The sequence below is a fragment of the Anolis carolinensis genome, chromosome 2, assembly GCF_035594765.1.
Source record: "Anolis carolinensis isolate JA03-04 chromosome 2, rAnoCar3.1.pri, whole genome shotgun sequence".
Lineage (NCBI taxonomy): Eukaryota > Metazoa > Chordata > Lepidosauria > Squamata > Dactyloidae > Anolis > Anolis carolinensis.
The window spans coordinates 159,643,653-159,665,201 of NC_085842.1; the positions used below are offsets into that span (position 1 = coordinate 159,643,653).

General features: G+C 43.8%; 1 protein-coding gene across 3 annotated transcripts in view; it reads left to right on the forward strand.

Annotated features, from left to right (window-relative positions):
- asic1 (acid sensing ion channel subunit 1) overlaps positions 1-21,549 on the forward strand; it is a 248,702-nt gene that overhangs the window by 196,460 nt on the left and 30,693 nt on the right. Inside the window, exon 1 of one of the 3 annotated variants that reach the window (XM_008103968.3) lies at positions 10,616-12,015. The exons of the other annotated variants lie outside the window; for them this stretch is intronic. Within the exon in view, the coding sequence (XP_008102175.1) occupies positions 11,479-12,015 (537 nt within the window). The 5' untranslated portion in view covers positions 10,616-11,478. Of the gene's footprint in view, positions 1-10,615; positions 12,016-21,549 lie in introns of those variants that run through there. 3 annotated transcript variants of the gene reach the window in all.

The following is a 21,549-nucleotide window of genomic DNA, read 5'->3' on the forward strand; positions in this document are numbered from 1 at the left end:
GGGGGGGGGGGGGGGAGAGGGAGAGAGGGAGAGAGAAGAATGAAAAGGAAGTCAAAGCCAAATATGGAGGACTCAATGTAGCCTGCAGGCCATGAGCTCCCAGCTCTCAAATTAAAACAAAAACAGCTGCAGGGTAATATCAGACTTGTTCTTCACTAATGTCTATATTTTACTATGGAGCAGCTATCCCAAGTTTTAGGAAACTTAGAGTGCATCTGTACCCTAATTTCCTAAAACTTAGGAAACTAAGTGATGCCGTTTGGCCCCATCTACATTCCTAGATGATGCGGTGCAGGAAATGCATTATGCTGTGGCATCCAAATGACATACCTAAGATTATTCATTTTAACCCGGGTGGCACAACAGGTTTAAATACTGAGCTGCTGAACTTGCTGAACGAAAGGTCAACAGTTCGAATTCGGGGAGTTGGGTGAGCTCCCACTGTTAGCCCTAGCTTCTGCCAACCTAGCAGTTCGAAAATATTCAGATGTGAGTAGATCAATAGATACTGCTCCAGCTGGAAGGTAACGGCACTCCATGCCAGCCACATGACCTTGGAGGCATCTACGCACAATGCCGGCTCTTCAGCTTAGAAATGAAGATGAGCACCAACTCCCAGAGTCAGGCATAACCAGACTTAATGTCACGGGAAAACTTTTACCTTTACCTAAGCCTTTTCATCCAAGTTTATCCAGGGCTTAAAAAAAAACTAGGAAAGATCTGTATCTTCCATGAAAGTCCGAATCTTTGTAGCTGCTGTGGAAGTGGAAACTATCATCTGGGATTGCCATGCAACACCCCAGATGGCATCTCCAAAGCCATCCTGTGTTCCAAGGCACAGACAGCTTAGGGAGGTGGGATGGCAAAGTCTCCTGTTTCTCTGCATGCTATTTCCCCCACAACGATAGAGAATTGCCCTTACAGTCATTGGATGCTGTTCTCTTCCTGGATCTGTGTCATTCAGGATGTGATGGAGTTTTGGAGAGGGAAGGGGGCTTTCTGTTCCAAACTCTGCTTCCTCCTCAGTGACACCGAACCAAGAAGAAAACAGCCTCCAGCAAGCATAAGGGTGATTCCCTGTCATTTTTGCAGGGGAAATAGGGTGCAGGAAGGCTCAGGAAGCACCGCCCATGTCCAGCTATGCCAAACCAGTATCGGCATGACTGGCACTGCCATTATTTTTAATGCCAGTTCGAGCTGTATTATGAGGCTGTGTAAAAGCACCTTTTGATACCCTAGGAGGCAGAATCTACCCAAAGGTATATAACAGCATTAAACTTAACCACTAAGCTATAATTCCATGTGACAGGTTACCTGACATAAAAAGCAATGCATAGGCTGCTTTTGTTTCTTTCTCCCCTCCCTTTTCCTCCTCTCTGTACTTTGATCTCATACCATTTAGCTGAGTGAAGCATCACTCTGCTGAGCTCAGCACTGTATCAAGATTAAGAGGCACTCAGCCGGGTCAGAGAGTAAATGTCCTTGATCAGACTCAGCTGATGGGAGTTTGATTCACTGTCAAGATCCAACTATATCAGGCAGAGATGCCAGCTCAATTCACCAAAGAGAAAAGAGAAGCCTTCAGCTCGCCTTGTGTAGCCTTTCACAACAGCTCATAGAAACCAGAAACATTTGCCATGGTAGTGGATGGTAGTGGATAAGTGTATTCAGGCCAAGTATATGTTTATTTATTTGTCACGTCAGAAGCAAATTTGAGGGTACAGTTACAATGTATTTTTAAAAACACAAGTAAAGTTAAACATTTGGCATTGTACTAGATTTCCTTTGACCAGAAGCTAGCCACTTAGAGTGCCTCTGGTGCTGCTGTAAGAAGGTCCTCCATTTGTGTATGTGGCAGGGCTCAGGCTGCATTGTAATAGGTAGTCTGTGGTTTGCTCTTCTCCACGTTGTGTCCCCATTTCTTAAGGTTGGCTCTGCATCTCGTGGTGCCAGAGCACAGTCTGTTCAGAGCCTTCCAAGTCACCCAGTTTTCTGTGTGCCCCGAAGGGAGTTTCTCATCTGGTATCAGCCATGGATTGAGGTTTTAACTTGCCACTTTTGGACTCTCGCTTGCTGAGGTGTTCCTGTGCATATCTCTGTAGCTCTTAGAAAGCTGTTTCTTGATTTAAGGCGGTGATTCCCAAAGTGGGCGCTACCGCCCCGTGGTGGGCGCTGCAGAGATCCAGGGGGGTGGTGATGGCCACAGGTGCATTTGCCATATGCATTAATACATATATTTATTTATTATTTATTTATTTATTTGCAGCATTTATATTCCGCCCTTCTCACCCCGAAGGGGACTCAGGGCGGATCACATTACACATATAGGCAAACATTCAATGCCTTTTAACATAGAACAAAGACAAACAAACATAGGCTCCGAGTGGGGCTTGAACTCATGACCTCCTGGTTAGAGTGATTCATTGCAGTTAATTGCACTGGCTTGCTCTCCCGCCTGCGCCACAGCCCGGGCGCAGGCGGGAGAGCAAGCCAATGCAATATCTTTCTGTTTAATTGTTATTAAATTTTTAAAAAATCATTTTCAGGGGGCGCTGAGTAATATTTTTTCTGGAAAGGGGGCGGTAGGCCAAATAAGTTTGGGAACCAATAATTTAAGACATTGGCATGCTGGCTGATATCCGAAAAGAGATGTCAATGCTGCTTTCATTACAGGCTGCTACTTCCCAACGGATGTCAGGTGGTGCAATGCCGTCTAAACAGTATGATTCTCCAGTGGTGTAGGCCATAGACATCCTGTGATAATATGGCATGTCTCATTAAGAGCCACATCCACTGTTTTAACATGGTGAGATGTATTCCACACTGGGCATGCGTATTCAGCAGCAGAGTAGGAAAGTGCAAGGGCAGATGTCTTCACTGTATCTCATTGTGACCCCCAGGTTGTGCCAGTCAGCTTTCATATGATATTATTTCTAGCACCCACTAGAAATAATAGTGGCTGCCACAAGGAGACATGAGAGAAGCCTCCCCGCAGGATCGTAACACATCTAGATGTCTCCTGGGCAACGTCTTTGTAGACGGCTGATTCTCTCACATCAGAATGATTTGCAGTATGCAACCAACCAACCAAGTACATGTTAAGGGCCTATAAATAAGGTCTAGCATTATGAGGAAGGGCCAAGAAGAAAATTTCTGCCAGGGCAAATGTGGAGGAATATCCCATAACATGAGTACCTCTTGTTTTTTACTTATGGAACATAATACGGTCAGAACTGGGTGTTGTATAGTGTGGTGGATGGAAGGTTACCCAGAGCTTGGGAACTATTTGTGAGGGATCCTTTCTCCAGGTTGTCCCCGCAGATCCAAATCCTTGGCCTCCTGCCCTCCACCTTGCCCCTCACGATCCTTCCCTGGATCTTCTGGGTATTTGGGTCTCTATATGAACCCAAGGATGTTTTTCTCTGTAGGTTTCTCTGTAAGTGTGACCAAACTCTCTCTGGAAGCTTAATAAGAACAGCTAATCACCATTGTAAAAATAATAAGCAAGTAGAAGTTTATTAAGACACAGATAGCATATGAAACCCCGATCTATGTAATAATTGGCAGCTTTCCAAAACTCTGTTCAATTCTTACTTGTAGCTGACTGTCTTGTCTCTATTACAGATCTTCCCTATCTCAAAGCAGTCTTTCCCCTATCTCTCTGAAATCTTCTTACTTGGGCTCTGCAATCTTTTCCCTATCTCTAAGCCATCTTTATCTGCTTTCTATTAGAGATATGCTTCAATTGTGTATTCTTTCTTCCCCGTAGCCCATCCTCACAGCATTCCCTGAATTGTAATTGGCTGACAGCAACAAGGCTCACCCAGCCCCTCTTTTCACAGCTAGCACAGTTTGGGATAAAGCCATAGGCATTGATTCCCTCCACCCCCTGAGACCACCAACTGGGTTCAGTTTGGGGGATTTGTTCTATACTGTCAAGTCAATTTTAGCTTATGGCAACCCTATGAATGAGAAACCTCCAAGAGGACTGGTCATCTAACAGCCCTGTTCAGGTCTTGCAAACTCAGAGTCCTGCCTTTCCTGATTGAACCAATCCACCTGTAGTGCGCTCTCCCTCTCTGCCTTTCATTCTACCAGTATTGTCACGTAGTGACTCACATAGTATTATGATATATATTCCAAGTAAAATAGACTGGGTTTAGTCATCTTGGCTTTTAGGGAGAGTTCAGATCTAATTTACTCTAGGACCCACTCATTTGTCTTTTTAGCAGTCTATGATATTCATAGAACTCTTCTCCAGCATCACATTTCAAATTAGCCAATTTATTTCCTGCCAGGTTTCTTCAGTGTCCAGCTTTCACGCTCATACATAGAAATTGGATTTATAGTATAGATTATCCCAACTTCAGTATTCAAATTATTGTCTTTTGGGTTGCTGTGAGCTTTCCAGGCAATATGCCCATGTTCCAGAGCATTCTCTCCTGATGTTCCGCCCATATCTATGGCAGGCATTCTCAGAAATTGTGAGATCTGTTGGAAACTAGGCAAGTGGGGTTTATATATCTGTGGAAGGTCCAGAGTGGGAGAAAGAACTCTTTTTCTGGGTTGTTTTATGTTTTCCAGGTTGTATGGCCATGTTCTAGAAGTATTCTCTCCTGACGTTTCGCCCACATCTATGGCAGGCATCCTCAGAGGTTGTGAGGTATGGAGAAACTAAGCAAGGAAGGTTTATATATATATATATATATATATCTATCTATCTATCTATCTATCTATCTATCTATCTATCTATCTATCTATCTATCTATCTGTGGGAAGTCCAGGGTGAGGGAAGAACAATTGTCAGTTGGAGGCCAGCATAAATGTTGCAATTAATCACCCTAATTTGCATTGAATGGCTACATCTACTAGCTACTTTCTGCCTGGGGGCATCCTTTGTTAACTGCCCCTAGTTCCCATGTCTCAGAGTGTTGCTTCTTATTTACTGTTCTGATTTTTGAGTTTTTTAATACTGGTAGCCAGATTTTGTTCATTTTCATGGTTTCCTCCTTTCTGTTGAAGTTGTCCACATGCTTGTGAATTTCAATGGCTTCTTTTTCTGTTTGAGGCAGGTGTAAATGTTGCAATTGGCCACCTTGATTAGCATTGAAAAGCCTTGCAGTTTCAAAGCCTGTCTGCTACCTGCCTGGGGAAAGTGTAGAGCCAGCTATAGTTGTCCACAGTTTCAGAGGAAGCAACACAATCCTGTACATCTCTGCATCATCAGGACCCTATTTGATCACTAACATGGAAGAAAAGCTATGCTAGCCACCATGTATATAGTAAAGGTAGGAAGTGGCATTCCCTCCAACCCTCTCCCCCGATTACTAGTGTGTTATTGTTACTAATTTTCCATACCTTGGCCCAGTCATTAATCAGAATGGTGAAATCAGAAGAAGACTAAGACTTGGAAAGCCAGCTGGGAAGAAACTGGACAAGGTCAAGCAGTATAATGAAATACAATTAAAAACTAATGTTAGGATTGCCTGTAATATCATATTTCCATTTTCTATATATGTTGTGAAAGTTGGGATAATGTAGAAAGATGATAGGAAGAATATCAGTTATTCTGAAATGTGGTGCTGGAGAAGAGTTATGTAGATACAGTGGATGCTAAAAAGACACACAAATGGGTCCTGGAGCAAATCAAGTCTGAACTCTCCCTCGAAGCTAAGATGTCTAAACTGAGACTGCCGTACTTTTGGCCATGTCATGAGAAAACATGACTCATCTGGAAAGACAATAATGCTTGATAAGGTAGAAGTCTGTAGGAAAAGTGGAAGACAGATGGGTCGACTAAATCCAGGAAGCCATAGCTTTGTGTCTATGAGACCTGAGCAGGGCTGTTGCTGACAAGGTGAGAATTCTCATTTATGTTGACTTGATGACAGTTAACAACAACAGCAACATAACATTTTATGTGCAAATAATATTTCCAAACTCTAGGTTTACTTTTGTGTCAATGAATATGTGCATGTATTATAGACTTTTAGTTGGTCTGGATGTGTAGTACATCTTTACATTACTCTCATATGCACATACCAGTGACACCAAAAGATGCAATTGCTTTAATACTATTAGCAGCAAAAATGACTGAAAGGGAGAGGGAGCTTCAGTTACAAAAGGAGCACAAGGGACCACTCGACTGCCTAGGGGTAGCATGTGTTCCCCTCTGCAAATGTTTGGACAACAACATTTGTTACACTATCGTGTGCATATTTACCTGGAAGTTCAGTGTAAGCAGCTTTCTAGAAAAGCTTGGTTGATAAATCGGTTACTACTTTGATTGACTGAAAAATAACATTTTTGATTGACTGCTTTTATTTGTATCAAATCATAACATTCTAGAATTGGAAGAGGCCACAAGGGCTGTCCAGTCTAACCCCGTTCTGTCATGCAGAACAATCAAAGCACATCTGACAGATGGCCATCCAGCCTTTGCTTTAAAATCTCCAGAAAAGGTGACTCCACTGGACTCTGAGGAAGTCTATTCCACTCTCAAACAGGAATTATCATCAAGAAATTCTTCCTAAGATTTAAGTGAAATATCTATTCCTACAGTTTGAATCCATTGCTCTATTGTGACCTAGTCTCCAGAGCAGTAGAAAACAAGCTTGCCTCTCCACCCCCTCAATGTGACATCCTTTCAGACATTTAAACACATAGCTATCATGTCCCCTCTCAGCCTTCTTTTCTCCAGGCTAAATATACCCAGCCCCTTAAGTTGCACCTTGCAGAGCTTGGTTTTCAAACCTTTTATCATTTTGGCCACCCTTTTCTGGACACAGTCTAGCTTATTAATTTAAAAGTTATCTCCCCTAATTAATCAGATTTTTACAAAATAATTTATTCCTCAGTCTTTCCTGTTGTTTTGTATGAATGTTCCCGTTAGAAAATGCATAAAGATGTGGGTAAACTGCAATTCCCAAAAATCTTGGGTCAATCACCTCCAGACTCCGCCAGCATTCACAGTTGGCATTGTTGGGTCTGTGTGCCAAGTTGGTCCCAGATCCATCATTGGTGGGATTCAGATGGCTCACGGAATACAGGTGAACTATAACTCCCAGAGTTAAAGGTCAATCACCCCCAAAGTCCACCAGTATTCCCAGTTGGCCATGTTGAATTTGTGTGCCAAGTTTGGTCCAGATCCATCATCAGATAGGTTCAGTGTTCTCTGAATACCGGTGAACTAGAACTCCTAGATGTCAAGGTCAATCACCCCCAAACCCCACCAGTATGCAAATTTGGGTCTGTGTGCCAAGTTAGTTCCAGGTCCATTGTTGGTAGGGTTCAGAGTGCTCTTAGATTTCAGGTGAACTATACATCCCAGTCCCTACAACTCTAATAAATCATGGTGAACTCTCCCCAAACCTCTCTCTCTCTAGTATGTTCAGTTTCTGTGTGCCATAGAAAATAATAGAAAAGGGTTAAGGGAGGGGTAGTGGGCAGGGTTATGCAAATTCCACACTAATAGAGAGAGAAAGGAACACTGGGATGTGCTCACTGTAACCTGCAATGGCTCCCCAGCACTGTGGGTTAAAGCTGTTTGTGGAAGCCATAGGTTGTCTGTGTAAGCGGACACCCCTGCCGCATATATATTTTCACTTTTATTATGCATATAGATTTAATTAATTATAGAATGATAGGATTCAAAGGAACTCCAAGAGCCATTTAGTCCAATCCCCCTTGTGCAGGTCCACAACTAAAGCAGTTCTGAGAGGTTTTAACAACTTCTGATTAAAAGTTCCAATAAAAGAAAATCTACCAACATCCATGCTATTGTCAAACACCTGTTGGAAAATTCTTCCTAATACTGTATTTAAATGCAACCTATTTTCCCATAATTTGAATACATTGTTTTAGTCTCTGGAACAGCAGAAAACAGGCTTCCTGCTTCTGCTATGTGATATCCCTTCATATATTTAAAGATAGCTTCTCAACCTCTTCAAATTTATTTTAAAACTTGTTAATTTTTTATTTCCACAGAAACGCTCAACAATGTTTGTTACATCCACATAACCCTCAAGTCAGCATAAGTAGACTAATACAAATAATATTTCTTGCCTAGCCAGGATGGATCATTTTGGGGTTGGGGTTACAATGAACATATATTCCGAGTGTTGGGGTTACAATGAACATATATTCTGAAACTCCGCTGTCTGATCTTGGAGTCAGGCTTTTTTGTCTTCCGCTATACATACGTTCATGTGAACATGGAACTGTTCAAGCGCAGCCTCCACCTTCCTATCCACCCACACTGTATGCACAGCCTGTCTCATTTCCATCTGTCACATCACACTCTGTCCCAGAAATCAGTGCAGCTTAGATCTCCTTCTGAGGCTGCTGACTTTCAAAAGCAAAACTATTCCCAGCGTGTGATTTGTGAAACCAAGCACAGCCAATCATCCACAATCTGAAGGAGATGCTTTGATAAGCCTTAAGCTCCAGGCAGGACACTGCATGTGTGTGATACCCTTGGCCCTGGTTGACCAAAGGCATTTTGCTGCCTGAGGCAGAACAGCAGCCGGAACTGACCCATCCCCTTAACCCAAGACAAGGTCACTCATCAAGAAGGTTGATCCTGATATTAGAAAGAAAAGAGCCTGGAAAAGTTACTTTTTCAGATTGCAACCTCTAGAAACCCACACCAAGCACAGATACTAGGAGTTGCAATTGAAAAGGTAATTTTTCCAAGATGCAAGGCAGAGTGAGACAGATTTTAGATGTCATGAAAGGGCAGCAAATTGCTGGTTATTTACTTTGAAAGGCATTGGCCAATATCCTGTGAATCAATCTTGCCAAGAAAACCCTAAGAAAAAATCAGCATAAGTTGGAATCAGCTTGAAGGCACATAATAAGCACTGTTTTTCTATTTCTTAGGCTAGAGAGATGTGCTTGTGAAGTTTTGTGCTTCTCTTTGCCAAAAGAACTATCGGTAGGATAGTAAATGCTTGCTTTTTTCGTGTCAAGGGTGACTTGAAAAACTGCAAGTCGCTAATGAGCAGCATTCATTGTGATGGGGCATAGGCTATCATGGTCTAGTCTAATTATATTTTCTACTGCAAGGAGTATGTGACCTTATGCACTCCTCTTGTGATGAAAAGAAAATATTGGAATTCTATGAAAGCTTTGAATATGGGCACACTCTTCATAATATGAATTATTCCATTTTATTTGAATTTGCATCTAAATTTCTCATAAAATACATCAGTAGAACTGAGACAAAAATTCTCTTGAAAAAACAGTGCAATAAATCAAAGCAAACACCTGCAATGGCAGTCTCCTATTTAATATTAGTCTAAAGCAGGCATGGGCAAACTTAGGCCCTCCAGGTGTTTTGGACTTCAACTCCCACAATTCCTAACAGCCTACCGGCTCATGTCTGGTCTAAACTTATCCCTTCGAGACAAAACAAAATTTAAAGTGAGAAGTTTTGAAAGATATTGTAACTAGGATATCTCTGCTAGAAGGGGGAAGTTTCACATTTGTGAGTTATCTCCATAAGGGGCAATGTTGGGTGTGCTTAGCCAGGTGAAGTCCACTAAGTGCATAAATAAATATACATGGGTTTCCACTGTAAGTATACCACTTTGTTTTGTCCTGATGCTCAGCTGTAGAAAAGAGAAAATAAAATTTATGTTATCCTAATTTTGCTCTATGATTCTCATGTCATTTCCAGAATTGGTTTTTGCTGTGTTTTTTGTGTGCGTGTGTGTGTGTGTGTGTCAGGAGCAACTTGAGAAACTGCAAGTTGCTTCTGGTGTGAGAGAATTGGCCGTCTGCAAGGACATTGCCCAGGGGACTCCCAGGTGTTTGGATGTTTTTACCATCCTTATGGAAGGCTTCTTTCCTGTCCCCGCATGGAACTGGAGCTGATAGAAGGAGGTCATCTGCGCTCTCCCCAGGTTGGATTCGAACCAGCAACCTTCAGGTCAGCAACCCAACCTTCAAGTCATCAGTCCTGCCGGCACAAAGGTTTAGCCCACTGCACCACAGAGCTGGTATCTTTGCCTGAGTAGCATCCTCGACAAATGTTTTGGCTTGTCCACAAACACACACACACAGAAAGAAAGTTTTCAAACACACACAGAGACATACTTTCTTGACTTTTTAAAATATGATTGGTTGACCTGTGCCTACAACTGCAAATAAAAGTTAAGTGTAGGAATATGTTTGTATCCCTTGCTAAGAAAGCCAATCCAATCAGTGTTGAGAACATGGGTAAGAAATCTGTATTAAAGGTATTCCTCTGACATTAAGTCTAGTTGTGTCTGACTCTGGGGGTTGGTGCTCATCTCCATTTCTAAGCCAAAGAGCTAGCGTTGTCTGTAGATCATGTGGCCGTTACCTTCCCACTGGAGCAGTACCTATTGATCTACTAACATTTGCAAGTTTTCAAACTGCTAGGTTGACAGAAGCTGGGGCTAATAGTGGGAGCTCACGCCACTCTCCACATTTGAATCACTGACCTTTCGATCAGCAAGTTCAGCAGCTCAGCAGTTTAACCCGCTGTGCCATCAGGGGCTCCCAAGGAATCTGTAACCCGCAGATTATTCTTTGGATCACATGTCCCATCAGCCCCAGCCAAAACCAGGGTGGTTGGGGGTCATAACAACCAGTTGCCCACATCTCTGACATAATTTATCCAGCACAAAGCACAATGACAGAAAGATGGAGTGGATATGGTTCATATCTGTGGGTAATAGATGCTGCAAGCTTAGAATTGGTTTAAGGGCACTTGTCACTCGTTCAGAAGAAGCCTTGAAAATCAGTTGAACTGACTGCAGAGGAGGGCAAGATTGCACTTGGGCTTCTCTTGATCTCTACTCAGGTGCTCTTTCCTGCCAACCAGACGTGCTAACTGTCTGTCTGTCTGGCCCTCTCTCTGTGTGTGTTTTGCCTTTCCCTCCTGGTAGAGTTGCAGTCTCCTGTGTACCTTCCCCCCTTCAGTAAACACGCTCCTTCCAATTATCAGCTCCCTCCACCTCCATTCTTATTTCTCTCTCTCATTCTCTCCCCTCACCTTTTCTCTCCCTCCCACTCACCTTCCTGCCTTTTCATCTCTCTGTCTTTCTCTTTCTGCCTCTTCTCCTCCTCCTCTGCCTGCCTGATTTGACTCTGGCACACTCTCGGTGGCTTTCTGGCTGCCTGAGCCAGACGTTTCTTGAAGCGCACACAGACAGAGCAAAGCACTGCGCAGCACATGCTGCTTTCTCCTCAAAGCCAGTAGAGGCTGCTGGAGCGTTGAGTGCTCCCGGCAACTCTCACAAGCATCTCCTCATCCCCGAGTCCATTTGCTCACTCTCTGAAGGACCAGCAGAAGGCAGCTGAGGTGCAAGTTGACAGGAAGAAGCAGGGAAGTGAGCTAGTATAGCAAGGAAGACCTGGCTGGCCAAACTAGGGATTATCTTCTGCCCTGAGGGTTGTTGCCCTGCCTAACTTCTGGCTGGCACGAACAGCAGCTGGACGGGTCATGACATGGACCCGTCCTCCCTCTTCTCGCTGAGGCAGACCACATTCCATGGACTGCGCCATGTCTTCACTGCACACTTCTCGTGCCCCCATCGGGCTTTTTGGCTCATGGCTTTCCTGGCCTCTGTGGGCTTGCTGTTTACTTGGTCCTCCAACCGCGTCCATTACCTGTTCTCCTGGCCTGTCAACACCAAGGTGCACCTCCTCTATGCCCACAACCTTACCTTCCCAGCTGTCACTCTCTGCAACAGCAACTTGCTTCGGGTGCGCCGCATGAGCCGGGCGGACCTCCACCTAGTTGGCTACTGGCTCGGACTCCTCAGGAAGAACCTCCAGCCAATGCCGGCCATCCGGGCCTTGATGCAGGACCCCCGGTGGCTCTGGCTGGGGGCCCTGCTGAACTTCTCCCACTACCTGCCTCCCTCGCCACCTGAGGAGCAATCCACGCGACACCTGCTGGACAGACTGGGCCACCAACTAGAGGAAATGCTCCTCTCCTGCCGTTTTCAGGGCGAGCACTGCGGCCCCCACAACTTCACAACTGTAAGTTAGGGTGGCAAAAGGGAGCCTGGGGGGGGGGGGGAGAATCGGTAGTGACTGCATCAAACCTTGAGTCCAATGATACTTTTAAAATAAGAAGTCAGTGTTCACATGTGTAATAGAGAAGGTATTACTGAGTACTGCAATTGCCAAAGGGCTATTGTATATCAAGATCCTCAATTATAGAAAGATAAATTTTATCTTAGACCATTGAAGGGATGTGATTTCTTCTGGGGAACCATAAAAAGATGTTACTATTAGAAGAAGCATGAGGAAATGCTCTGAAACCCAAAGTTTGAGTTTCTTGTCAAAGTCTTTTATTTGCTTATTTTAATGTATCCAGTAATGGTGTATACTAATCAGAGGAGCCACCGGTGGCATAATAGGTTAAACCTTTGTGTGGCAGGAATGCTGACTGAAAGGTCAGAGGTTCAAATTCTGGGCGCAGGGTGAACAGGTCTGTCAGCTCCAACTTCCCGTGCAGGGACATGAGAGCAGCCTCCCACGGGAAACATCGGTGTGTTCCCGGGCATCGGTGTGTTCCCGGGCAACGTCCTTGCTGACAGCCAATTCTCTCACATCAGAAACGACTTGCCATTTCTCAAGTCACTCCTGACACACACAAAAATCCATGGTAGGAAAGGAACTTATACAGTGTTCCCTCACTTATCGCGGGGGTTAGGTTCCAGGACCACCCGCAATAAGTGAAAATCCGTGAAGTAGGGACACTATATTTATTTTAATATTTATACATTATTTTAGTAGTTATATACTATTTTAAGTCTTTATCAACCAATCGTGTGTTGATAAATCGCCTCCTTCTCCTCCTGTTGCCGCTAGGGCTCCTTTTCTTTTCCTTTGGCGTCTCCTTCCTCCCTTCCTTAGGCTGTAAATTGTAATTTTTTATGATTTAGAATAGTCTTTTAGAGTTTATTGAAAAAGCGCAAAACAGCAAATCCGTGAAAAGTGAACTGCGAAGTAGTGAGGGAATACTGTACTACACTTCCCAGAATCTGACAGCCTTCCATATTAGTAGAGGGATTCTGGGGATTATAGTCTCACAACACCCATCTTCCAATTTGTTAAATTTGAGGGGCATGGCGGAGAAGGTGATCCCACTGGGGCCAGGTGCTCTAGCTTCCCCCTTCCTCCTCCCCCCAACTGCATGACGGCTTAGAGAACCTGAATCAGGCTGCAATTAACACAAACTACAGACCCCCCCACCCACTCTCCTCATCACTTCTGAATGCAGTTTTCATAGTTAAATATGCTTGGTTCTTGTAGTTGGGGCTACAAAGGAGAATTCAAAGGGAAGGGGAGACTGTGAGTCTGTGGCTCCTTGCAGCTCACTTTTAGAAGACGAAATTAGTGTGTTATCGGTGGCAGGAAACAGCCAGGCTTTGAAGCTGAAGCGCTTTTCAATGCCAATTGCAAAATTCACACCTGACTCAAACAGATAAGAGTTCTTTCTCCCACCCTGGACTTTCCACAGATAAATAAATCCCACTCGCCTAGTTTCCAACAGACCTCACAACCTTTAAGGATGCCTGCCATAGATGTGAACAAAATGTCGGGAGATAATGCTTCTGGAATATGGCCATACAGCCCAGAAAACTCACAGCAATAAATAAATTAGTAGTTTAATAAGCCAAAACTTTGTGTTTATTGTGCAGAGATAAAAGTTGCAAAGTTGGAAGATGCATGAACCTCATATCTCAATATAGCCCCATTTCATGAGGGGTTGTTAAATATGGATATCTGACTGCATCTATCTGTGTTTTTTGTTCAGACTGGTTGCCTTACATATGCCTTCTCTGCCTAAATTCCTTCTGCACAGGTAGTTGGATGAGGTGCAAAGCTATCGCAGAAGCAAAATAGATATTCTGCTTCAGTGTTGCAGGCTTATGTTTACTTCCTTGTGGTCAGAAGCCCAACTGAATGAAGAGTGACTATCTCATGAATACATGTGGGCAGGATCAAGCTGCTGCCCATTTTCATTCATGAAGTTTCACTACTTCTTACAAGACATACACAGCCCTTTCCCTCAGGCATTTCGAGATTTGTCTCCTCTTTGCCAGAACTGTTTTTTGGTACAAGAGTGGGAGGACATTTAAGCTTGTTCGTGATCATCTACTTAACTTCTTGTGCCAGCAATGGTTTATGCTTATTTGACAGAGGAGCTGCAGTTCTCATCCCTGGTGGTGAGAGCTGCAACCTGAAGTAAACTCTGTGTTATTTTTAAAGCTGTTCTCCAGTTCTCATTTTGAACCCTTCATTCTCAACATGTGTTGATGGACCAAGTTTCCCAGCAATTGCTAAAGATCATTTGATATTCATGGATTAGGGAAGCATCCTCAGATGCCTGTGGTTATCCTAACATTTCTAGGGATGCCCGTGAGCTGTTCCTTTCTGCTAAATAGCCTGCCCAGCTCTTTTAAAACTATCATTCTCATCTGAGGCGGGGTGGGGTGGGAGAACGGCTTCAAGCGTTGTTAAAATCTACCTGCAAGGACAGTTGCCATTAGAAAGTCCTGTCTTGATTTTTTGAGCCACATCTTCCCAGAGAAGCCCTTTTTGTGTTCCTACGTGGCTAATGGTTTTTGTTAATTTGCTGAAAATTGATTCATTTGGCCTTACTTTTAATGATCTGGAGTTTATTACTTTTTTCATCTGTTGGTCTGTTCTTTCCCCTGCATCTATTCTTTTCTTTTCCCTTCTGCTTTTCATTCTGAGAGATACCACCTGAGGAGTTCTGTAGAAATTCTGCATAATTCTGTTTATTCCAATGTCTTTACCCCTCAAAAAAGCATATCCTATATGCAAATTCATCACTCCATAAGTGGCACCTGGATGTATGAACAGGCAGCTCTTGGCTTTCGCAGGGGTTAAGGGCCACAACAAATATCTCTGGGGTAAAAAAGGTAAAGGTTTTCCCCTGACGTTAAGTCCAGTTGTGACCAACTCTGGGGGTTGGTGCTCATCTCCATTTCTAAGCCAGCGTTGTCTGTAGACACCTCCAAGGTCATGTAACTGTCATGACTGCATGGAGCGCTGTTACCTTCCCGTCGGAACAGTACCTATTAATCTACTTACATTTGCATGTTTTCGAACTGCTAGGTTGGCAGGAGCTGGGTCTAACAGCGGGCGCTCATTCCACTCCCGGGATTTGAACCTGGCACCTTTTGGTCCGCAAGTTCAGCAGCTCAGCGCTTTAACACACTGTGCCCCCAGGGTCCCAATCTCTGGGGTAGAAAGAGACAAAGGGGAGATGGGGCACTGCCACTGCAATCGCTAGAGGGCTACGAACTCACGGCCCTTGGTGCTCCCTTACCTCTCTGCCCGCCCTCACTGCCACCTTGTGCTCAATCTGCTCACTCACTCTGTCTCTGATCATTTGTCCCCCCTCCTCTTTCTCTTGTAATGAAAGTGTCAGGCACATGGAAGGAAAAACATTGGGAAAGCTGCTGGAGCCAATACAGGACTGTGCTAGCCTCTGCCTTCCCTCCTCTTCCCTCATGTGTTAACTGGGCCACAGGGCCAATGTTGCTCCACTAGGGCTTCTTCGCATGAGGCACCTGGGTACAGCCTATACAACTGCTGCAACCTGATCTCAAGCTGCACTTAGAATCATAGAGTTAGAAGAAACCTCGTGGGCCATCCAGTCCAACCCCTTTCCAAGAAGCAGGAAAATTGCATTCAAAGCACCCCCGACAGATGGCCATCCAGCCTCTGCTTAAAAGCCTCCAAAGAAAGAGCTTCCACCACACTCCAGGGCAGAGAGCAACTGCTGAACAGCTCTCACAGTGAGGAAGTTCTTCCTGATGTTCAGGTGGAATCTCCTTTCCTTTAGTTTGAAGCCATTGTTCCACGTCCTAGTCCCCAGGTCAGCAGAAAACAAGCTTTCTACTTCCTCCTATGACTTCCCCTCACATCTTTATACATCGCCCTCATCATGTCTCCTCTCAGCCTTCTCTTCTGCAGGCTAAACATGCCCAGCTCTTTAAGCCGCTCCTCATAGGGCTTGTTCTCCAGGCCCTTGATCATTTTAGTCGCCCTCCTCTGGACACATTCCAGCTTGTTGACATCTCCCTTCAATTGTGGTGCCCAGAATTGGACACAGTGTGATTCCAGGTGTGGTCTGACCAAGGCGAAATAGAGGGGTAGCATGACTTCCCTGGATTTAGACACTAGACTCCTATTTATGTAGGCCAAAATCCCATTGCCTTTTTTCGCCGCCGCATGACATTGTTGACTCGTGTTTAACTTATTGTCCACGAGGACTCCAAGATCCTTTTCACACATACTGCGTCCTCCATTCTGTATCTTTACATTTCATTTTTTCTGCCTAAGTAGAGTACCTTGCATTTTCCCTGTTGAACTTCATTTTGTTGAATTAATTAATTAATTAATTGATGAGTTGTTTATTGTACTAGCCATAGGCCATGACATCAAATAATATACAACTTTTAAAAATACAGTATACACTTTCCAATATAAACATTAAAACTTATTCTGTAAACTAACTCTTTCAAATTACAGTAGCAGTGACAATCCCTGTAGGCATGATAATAATAACAAAATATGATTTGTATTATCCCAAACAGTTTCCATTTCCACTTCATTTTGTTAGTTTCGGCCCATTTCTCTAATCGGTTAAGATCGTTTTGAATTATGTTCCTGTCTTCTGGAGTGTTGGCTATTCATCACAGTTTGGTGTCATCTGCAAACTTGATGATCATGCCTTCTAACCCTTCATCTAAGTCGTTAATCAAGATGTTGAACAGAACCGGGCCCAGGACGGAACCCTGCTTATGGCACTCCACTCGTGACTTCTTTCCAGGATGAAGAGGAAGCATTGGTGAGCACCCTCTGGGTTCATTCACTTAGCCAATTACAGATCCACCATAAGTTTGCCTAGGCCACATTTGACTAGTTTGTTTGCCAGAAGGTCATGGGGGATCTTGTTGAAGGCCTAACTGAAATCCAGACACTACATCCTCGGCATTCCCTGCATCTACCCAACTTGTAATTCTATCGAAAAAAGAGATCAGATTAACCTGGGAATGGGATGGCTTGTTTTTGAGACGTCTCCATCATCTGTTGCCATCTCATGTTCTCCCTTCTCCTGTGTATAAATGGGGGCTCCAGCTGGAAACAAATACTATAAATCTGATAGTAAAGGCTCCAGCATCATCACTTTATCATCTCACAGCCACAGCACTGGAGCTGCCATCTCAGCCTCTTGTGTCCAGCTGGTGGCATCATCGGCATTACCTGGGTGAAACAGAGATACTTGCATTGCACAGCATTAGAGAAGGAAAGGCCATACATCCCACCATCACCTCAGCTGCCTCACCATCCCTGGCTTGCAGAGATCTGCTCCTGCTCGTCTCCCTGTTCCTGTGTGCCGCATGGGCCTGTTTCACCCAGGCAATGCTAGTGACACAACTAGCAGGGCCCACAAGGATGAGGAGGCACTCTCTGTGGCCTAGTTTGCAGGAGAAGGCAGGTGGGAGAAGGCAGGGGGCAAAAACCCATTGCACTCTCTGGCTGCCTTCCTGGGCTCCTTCCATCCTCTGTATCTGCCACTTGAACATGCTTCCTGCTGTGAGAGAAAGTGGTGGGGAGAAATGGAGGAAAGTGCAGAGAAAGGCAGGGAGCAAGTAGGCAGCTCTTCCTTTTTCTACCTTGCTGGGTGTCTCCTTTCCTGTGCCCTTGTTTTCCCTCTGCCATTCTCTGCCCGCCTACTTGCTCACTACTTTTTTCAGTGCCCAGGGAAGGAAGACAGTGTGAAAGCAGATGGGCAGAGAAAAGAAGGGAAAAGCTGAGTGCTCCTTTCTTTCTTCACCTGCCTACATGCTTGCTGCCTTTCTCGCTGCTGGATGAAGGAAGGCAGGAGAGCAGGCAAGCAGGTGGAAAAAGAAGGGAGGAATTGTGAATCCAGATGGAAGAAACCAGTGAGGAACCTGGTAGATGGGCAGAGAAAGGCAGGGAGGAAGCTGGCATGTGGATGGGGAAAAGCAAGGAGCAGCAATGAGACTCGGACACCACCAGCCTGATTCAGATACCTTCTTACAAAGAAAAGATCATGGTTGTATGTTACTGTTGCATGCCACATGTGTCTTCATTCCACCCAAGTTAACTTCTACCCTCCACGCCTCTGCTTCCTCCAGCCCTTACGGTAGCATGCATCCCTCTCCACCCATGATCTCTCCACCCATGCTTCCCTGTGACATTTTTCATGGGGATGTACAAGCCTCATCACACATTCCCAGTCTCCCTCAGTCTGGCGAGGCTTGTAGTCCCTATTAAAAATGGCATAGGGCTGTATCAAAGGTGAAAGCACATCATCCATGAATAATCAAATCTGTGACAGTGAAATCTGCAAAAATGGAGGGCTGAACTTCTGGTGAAAAGCATTGGTATCTCAGGTGATACAGGAATGCCGTTTGAGGTACCAAATTTTTGATGGTCTCATTGACTCAGGTCGGTCATTCCTAGACAATGGTGGACATGTATATAGGAAGGTATACTTCTACCCTCTCCCCAAAAAAACTCTTTTTGTTCCATTTTGTTTTTGTTGTTCAAATTGAAATGTTTTATGATGTCTGGTGCAACCTTCCTTTCAAGATGAATAATTTCCGATGGCCCCTTCCATCCACCCCTCCCTCAGCTGCCTTGGGGGGAAAAGATATGTGAAGAAAAGCTGTTTTTTTGCAATTTGTATAAATACATATGCATTAAGCATATTTGTGTTTATTCTGCATAAATTATTCTTTTTACCATCATGGAGAGAGACAAAGCCCTGCAGGTGGAATCCAATTAAGTCCTTCCGCTTGTGGAACAACGTCTGCAAACAGAATGGGGGCAGATCACCTGCCCACAGTGAAGCCCTCTGCATGGCCAACATTTCCTTTGAAGCATTAGGGCAGCAATTTGAGACAGAACTGGCATTCCAGGGAAGATGTGAACCCACCTCACCTCTCCACCTCATTGTGTTAATTGACTTCTATTAAAGGTGAAGGTTTTCCCCTGACAATAAGTCTAGTCGAGTACAACTCTGGGGTTGATGCTCATCTCCGACAAGTGGCCGGCAAGACTGCATGGAGTACTGTTAGCTTCCCGCCGGAGTGGGAACCTATTGATCTACTCACATTGGCATGTTTTCAAACTGCTAGGTTGGCAGAAGTTGGGGCTACCAGCAGGAGCTCACCCCACTCCCTGGATTTGAACCACCAACCTTTCTTTCAGTCAGCAAGTTCAGCCGCTCAGCAGTTTAATCTGCTGCACCATCGGGGGCTCCTAACTGACTTCTACTTGCTACAAATTTGGATTTTGCCCTGCATAAACTTGAATTTTGTCTTCTGAAGCTGAAAAAAGGTGTTTTTTGAATGACAACTACTAATATCCCTCAACTGGCATAGTCATTAGACAATAGACATGGAGCGGACAACTACAGAAGGCTAGGGCTTTCATTAGACTCGGAGCCTGCGTTTGTCTCTGTCTCTGTTCTATGTTAAGGCATTGAATGTTTGCCTTATATGTGTGCAATGTGATCCGCCCTGAGTCCCCTTCGGGGTGAGAAGGGCGGAATATAAATATTGTAAATAAATAAATAAATAAATAAATTAGCTGACCAGGATTACTTTGAGGGTGCACACACATCCCACAAAAAATAGATTGCCCCTATATGACCCCCCAAACACCTTGTAGGGGGGCAAAGAAGCATTTTGCTATGTTTCTAGAACCCCCAAGGTCTTAAAAAAACCACAATTTTTGTAAAAACAGGACATTAACAGAGTTCATTTTCTGTTCACTGAAAAGCTGAGGCAAAGATGCCTCAGTAGCATTTGGAAGCAATTAAAATGTGCTCAGAAGTCCATCTGCCATTAGCCAGTGACCATACTAGCCAGGAAATTCTGGGAGTTGTAGCTTTCAAAAGCAAAATTTCTGAGCTCTGCGCCTTCCTAACTTCTGGAAATCCCTCAAAGCCCTTCTTCCATGCTCCTGAGACAAAGCCAGGTGTTGCACACAAAAAATCAGAGCTTTCTTTATATTATGTAAAAACATAATCCAGACATGTTCAATGTGGGAGAAGGACTGCACTTCACTAGTAGATCACATGGTTTACTTGTAGAAGATCCAAGGTTCGATCCCCAGCATTCCTTGGTTGAAGAACCAGTGTCTTAAACCATAGATTCTAGAGCAGGGGTCCCCAAACTAAAGCCTGGGGGCCGGATGCGGCCCTCCGAGGTCATTTACCTGGCCCCCGCCCTCAGTTTTATAATATATTGTATATACATATAATATTGATAATAATATTATAATGTAATACAATATAACACTAATAATAATAATATTTATATATAATATAATAATATTAATTATATATTCTATATTACATATAATATTACTAATAATATTACAGTATAGTGATATAGTTCAATATAGTAATATATAATGCTAATATTGTGCTATGCTAATAATATAATATATTGTATGTACATATAATTTGTAAGCCATTCTGAGTCCCCTTTGGGGTGAGAAAGGTGTGATACAAACGTAGTAAATAAATGCAGTAAATAAATAATAAATAAATAAATAAATAAATTTTAGACTTAGGCTCGCGCAAAGTCTGAAATGACTTGAAGGCACAAAACAACAACAACAACAACAACAACAACAACAACAACCCTAATTAACTTGACTATCTCATTGGCCAGAAGCAGGACCACACTTCTCATTGAAATCCTGATAAATGTATGTTGGTTAAAATTGTTTTTTATTTTTAAATAATGTATTGTTCTTTCATTGTTCCTGTTGTTGTTGTTGTTGTTGTTGTTGTTGTTGTTTTTGCACTACAAATAAGACATAGGCAGTATGCATAGGAATTTGTTCGGTTTTTTTTTTCAAATGATAATCCGGCCCCTCAACAGTCCGAAGGATTGTGGACCGGCCCTCAGCTTAAAAAGTTTGAGGACCCCTGTTCTAGAGCAAGGAGGGAAATCTTATGGCACCTCAGATATTGTTCTGCAGTGCCCAGCATCCCTGACCATTGCCTGTGCTACCTAAAGGTACTGGTTCTTGGCAGGGGACTGGACTGGATGGCCACGAGGTCTCTTCCAACTCTATGATTCTATGATCTATGGAATTTGTAGTCCAACTACTTCTGGGAAGGGCGGCCTGCCCTAGAGGCTAGACAGCTGTTGTCCAGCAATACAGACAATGCTGCATTAGGCAGACCCAAGCTTCATCTGACTCCATGCATAGCACCTTCCTGTGTTCCTCCTAATGTACCTTTCATGACAGTACCTGGTGTTTCACCTTTCATTGAACTCCATTATTGAAATAGAAATAATATTTCCAGTGATTCATTTCCAGGTTGAAAAATGGGTTTCTGTACAGTCAGAAACCCAATGGGAAAGAGCATTGCACCAGGGAAACTTTGGCACAGGTTTTTCCAGTATTCAAACATCACATTGTGTTCTGAAGTAATGATTCTGGGAAGATATATGTATGTGTTTATTACAATCACAC